At 41.5% G+C, this 4,521-nt stretch overlaps 1 protein-coding gene across 1 annotated transcript in view; it reads left to right on the plus strand.

The window, feature by feature from the left end:
* CAB39L (calcium binding protein 39-like) overlaps nucleotides 1-2,445 on the plus strand; it is a 52,418-nt gene extending 49,973 nt beyond the window's left edge. Inside the window, exon 8 of the mRNA XM_012649193.1 lies at nucleotides 2,074-2,445. Within this exon, the coding sequence (XP_012504647.1) occupies nucleotides 2,074-2,253 (180 nt within the window). The 3' untranslated portion in view covers nucleotides 2,254-2,445. The remainder of the gene's footprint in view (nucleotides 1-2,073) is intronic.
* The last annotated feature ends 2,076 nt before the right edge of the window (nucleotides 2,446-4,521 follow it).

The raw sequence follows: 4,521 nt of genomic DNA on the forward strand, positions 1-4,521 counted from the left end.
ATATGTGGCCTTGTGTGTCTGGTTTCTTTTATTAGTATAATATTTTCAAGGTGCATCCCTGTTGTGGTATGATCCGTCACTATTTCATTCCTTTAATGTCCAAATAATAATATTCCATTGCATGGATATACCACAGTTTGTTCATCCAGCCATCAGTTGATGGACATTTGGGTTGTTTCCACATTTTGGCTATTGTGAATAGTGCAGCTATGAATATTAGCTAATAAGTTTTTGTTTGAACAAATGTTTTACATTTCTAGGAATGGAATTGCTTAGTCACATGGTAATTCAATGTTTAACTTACTGAGGAACAGCCAAACAGTTTTCCACAGAGGCTGAGCCATTTTACGTTCCCCCCAGCAATGTGCAAGCTTCCAATTTCTCCCCATCTTTGCAACACTCGTCATTGTCAAGAGTTTTTGGGTTTTTTTCTTCAGCCATCCTGGTGGGTATGAAGTGATATCTCGTTGTTGTTTTGATTTGCATTTCCCTAATGACTAACAATTTTGAGGATTTTTTCACGTGCTTGTTGGCCAGTTGTATAACTTCTTCAGAGGAATATCTGTTCAGGTCCTTTGCCCCTTTTTAAAATGAGTTGTTTGTTTTTTGTTGTTGAGTTATAAGAGTTCTTTATTTATCCTAGATATAAGACACTGATCTGACATGTGATTTGCAAATGTTTTCTCCCATTCTGTGTTTTTTTTTTTCTTTTTGAGACAGAGTCTCACTCCATTGCCCTGAGTAGACTGTTGTGGTGTCAGACTAGCTCACAGCAACTTCAAACTCCTGGGCTCAAGTGATCCTCCCACCTCGGCCTCCCAGAGTGCTAGGATTAGCACTCGGCCTTCCATTCTGTGTTTTCTTTTCAGTTTCTTGATAGTGTCCTTTGATACACAAAAGTTTGAACTTTTGATGAACTTCAGTGTATCTGTTTTTTCTTTTGTTGCTTCTGTTTTTGGTGTCATATCTAAGAAACCATTGCCAAATTCAAGATCCTGAAGACGTACCCCATATTTACCTCTGAAAGTTTTATCAGCTCTATTTATATTTAGGTCTTTGACTGAATTTGAGTTAATTTTTGTTTGCAGTATAAGATAAGGACTCAACTTCATTCTTTTGCATATGGATATCCAGTTGTCCCCCATTGGATGTTTTTGTGATAAAATGGTATTGCATTTTGTCAAATCCCTTTTCTGTATCAATTAAGAAGATCGTGTGGTTTTCCTTCATTCTAATAATGTGGTAGACTCGTGTTAGGTTTCTAGGGCTGCCATAACAAAGTAGCACAGACTGTCTTAAAACAACAGAAATTTATTCTGTTTCGGTTCTGGAGGCCAGAAGTCCAAAATAAAAGGTATCAGCAGGGTTGTTTTTTTTATTTTTTACTTTTTAAACTTTTTTTTTGTCATAAACTAAGACACAAACAAACACACACATTAGCCTGCCTAGGCCTACACAGGGTCAGGATCATCAGTATCACTGTCTCCACATCTTGTCCCACTGAAGGTCTTCAGGGGCAAAAACACACATGGAGCTGTCATCTCCTATGGTAAGGATGCCTTCTTGATACCTCCTGAAGGAACTGCCTGAGGCTGTTTCACAGTTATAAGTAAGAGTACACTAAAATGACAATAAAAAGTATAGTCTAGTAAATACATAAGCCAGTAACATAGTGTTTATCACCACCATCAAGTATTACGTACTGTACGTAATTGCATGTGCTAGACTTATGTACGACTGGACTTGTGCAGGACTGGCAGCGCAGTGGGTTGGTTGCACCAGCATCATCGCAAACACGTGATGTGTTGCGCTGCAGTGGTGCAATGGCTACAACATTACTAGTCGATGGAAAATTTTCAGCTCCATTATAATCTTATGGGACCACGGTCTCATATGTGGTCTGTCATCGACCGAAATGTTATGTGGCACGTGCCTGTGTTGGTGATCCTCAATGAGCAGTATAGCCAGGGGCTTTCTGTATATTAACACATAAGACACACGCAAAATGTGAGCAGCATCATGGGGTCCCTGGTCTGCACTCCTGTCCTAGGTATTTGTTTCTTTTTGTTTCAGGTGTTTGTGGCCAGTCCTCACAAGACACAGCCTATTGTGGAGATTCTATTAAAAAATCAACCCAAACTGATTGAGTTTCTGAGCAGCTTCCAAAAAGAAAGGACGGACGATGAGCAGTTTGCTGATGAGAAGAACTACTTGATTAAACAGATCAGAGACTTGAAGAAAACAGCCCCTTGAAGATCTCATCATTTCCTGCCACGGTCATTCATCTTACTTGTCCAGTCTGTACAAAAAGTGTCATTTCAAAAGTCATTCTGGGGAAGGTTTTGGAGGGCCCTATTTTTTCTCAATCAGTTGTTCAGGATAGATGGAATATAAACATTCAAATGGAAAAAAATTAACCTAGAATAATATATTCATTTTAATCAAGTCTGTGATTATTTATGTGAAATCAGAGCCTTTGTATTAGATGTTGATAAAAGCAGTTATAACTTGCAGGTGCAAGCCCTTGGTCACCATGAGCCACCAAGTGGGAGCTCAGATGACAGGCACCACTGAGTCCTCGGGGGAGAACTGGGAAGGGGGCAGACTGCAAAGGTGCTGTGCCCATCTGCAGGCAGACGAACATTGCTTAAGGCACCAAAAGATCCCAGAGGATCTGGTTATTGTTTTCAGTATCCTTTTGTCCCTGCTGTCTTTGGACTATGAGCGGGTCTGTACCTGCTGGGAGGCAATACCCACCGCCCAGCCTCCTCTGCTCGCCCACTGCCCCACGCCCCGTCCCAGCGCAGCTGTTCAGCCCGCGCCCCGAGGTCGGGTTAGCATGGGAGCAACTGAGTAGGAACAGGATGGATCAACGAGAGTCACGGGGCATAGAGCGCCCACAGGTGTGTCCTGCTCACCGGAGAACTGCCAACAGATGGTTCTAGATAGAATCACTGCTGTTCCATGTTGACTTCTAGAGGGTCACTGAGTGTCTGAATATTTCATTCATAATTGTCATCACGGGAAGAATGCTCCGTGCTGGAAGTGTGTTTTAGACTGGGAATCGTTAAGTGGGATGCCAGCGGACACAAAGCCATGGGTCCAAAGGGTCTCTTAGTAGGAGAACTTTATCAATAGGAGGACATCGCCTTGGAAGGGGAAATGATTAAATGAAAAAATTCTCATCACTAAAAATTTTTTTTTCAGTTTATTTTCTAATAAACTGTCATTCTATAACTGCCCATCAAAGCCCTCCGTGAAAAGGTAGAAAACCTGCACAATGTTGGTCTCGGATATTCTCTTGCATACTAGGATGCCTGAGGAGTTAATTTGTGTTCCTTAAAAAAAGACATGGAACCAAAAGATTTTTAAAAGGCCATGGTCTGTTTTCAAACATCATGCATATAAAATGGAATTTTAAAGCTATATTTTACAAGACAGTAAAGGTACAATTGCTAACCTGTATTTTTTATAATTCTGTTTCTAAATCTTGAGTTGTTGACTTCCAGAGGAACCCTTGCTTTCTTTTTTTTTTTTTTTTTTTTACAGCACTTGCGTGTTGTGTTCTTTTTCTTCAGCCCCATATTTCTCCGTGCAGAGAGGGGCAGAGAAATGTGTTGTCCAGGATCAGTGCCCTTTGTAGATTTTGTACCAGAAGAATTACCTAGCAGGGCGTCACCCTTCTTGGCTAGGGTGCAGGTGTGTGTTTCTTCTGTGTGCAATGTGGAATCAGGAGACAGGTGGCATGGGACTTGCCACGCCTCCTCGTAGCAGCTCCGGCCAACGCCAGCCTGCAAGGACCAGCCGGCAGCCCCTGCCGGCCTGTGGACCACTCTCAGTCACTGAAGTCAGATTATTTTTATATTAATAACATCCTCTGACATTCCAGAGTCCCTTGGAATTTGACTTTTCTGGTTTGGCTTATTTGATTAAAAGAGATGAGTGTAAATATAAAAAATGAAGGTGAAATAACCATTGGAAATTTATTTGGTTGCTTAATACTGTTCTACAACATCATGGGACATATGTTTGCAATTGGAAAGCCAAGCCCTATTACAATTATTTTTTGATAAAGAAAACCTATTTTCTCTCCCTTGGGCTTGAATTATCTCTTTCCTAGCAACCCATTATCCCAGCTCGGTGCCTGTCAAACAGAAAACTGGAGTCTTGGGTTTTGTTGTGATACGAATTTGTAAATTATTAATGTGAAAGAGGGAGCAGGAAGTTCACAGTCAAAATGTGTTTGCACAGAGTTCACTGTAAATATTGTGAGAATTGAATTTTGAAAAGGTCATATTTAATAAGGTATTTCAAAAGCACACATTTAAATAAAGACTGACTAAATAAAAGGTACCACACACTCCTTTGTTGGTTTCATTCCTCTGCGTGTCCTGTGGCTGCGTTCTTGTCACGGCTCCAGACAGGGACAGCCCTGGGATGGAGGACACTAAAGCTGCACCGAGGCCCCAGCACTGTCCATGAGCGCCACCGACCGCCACCCTGTCCACATCCCACCATGGC

Source organism: Propithecus coquereli, unplaced genomic scaffold, assembly GCF_000956105.1.
Source record: "Propithecus coquereli isolate 6110/MARCELLA unplaced genomic scaffold, Pcoq_1.0 Scaffold11, whole genome shotgun sequence".
Lineage (NCBI taxonomy): Eukaryota > Metazoa > Chordata > Mammalia > Primates > Indriidae > Propithecus > Propithecus coquereli.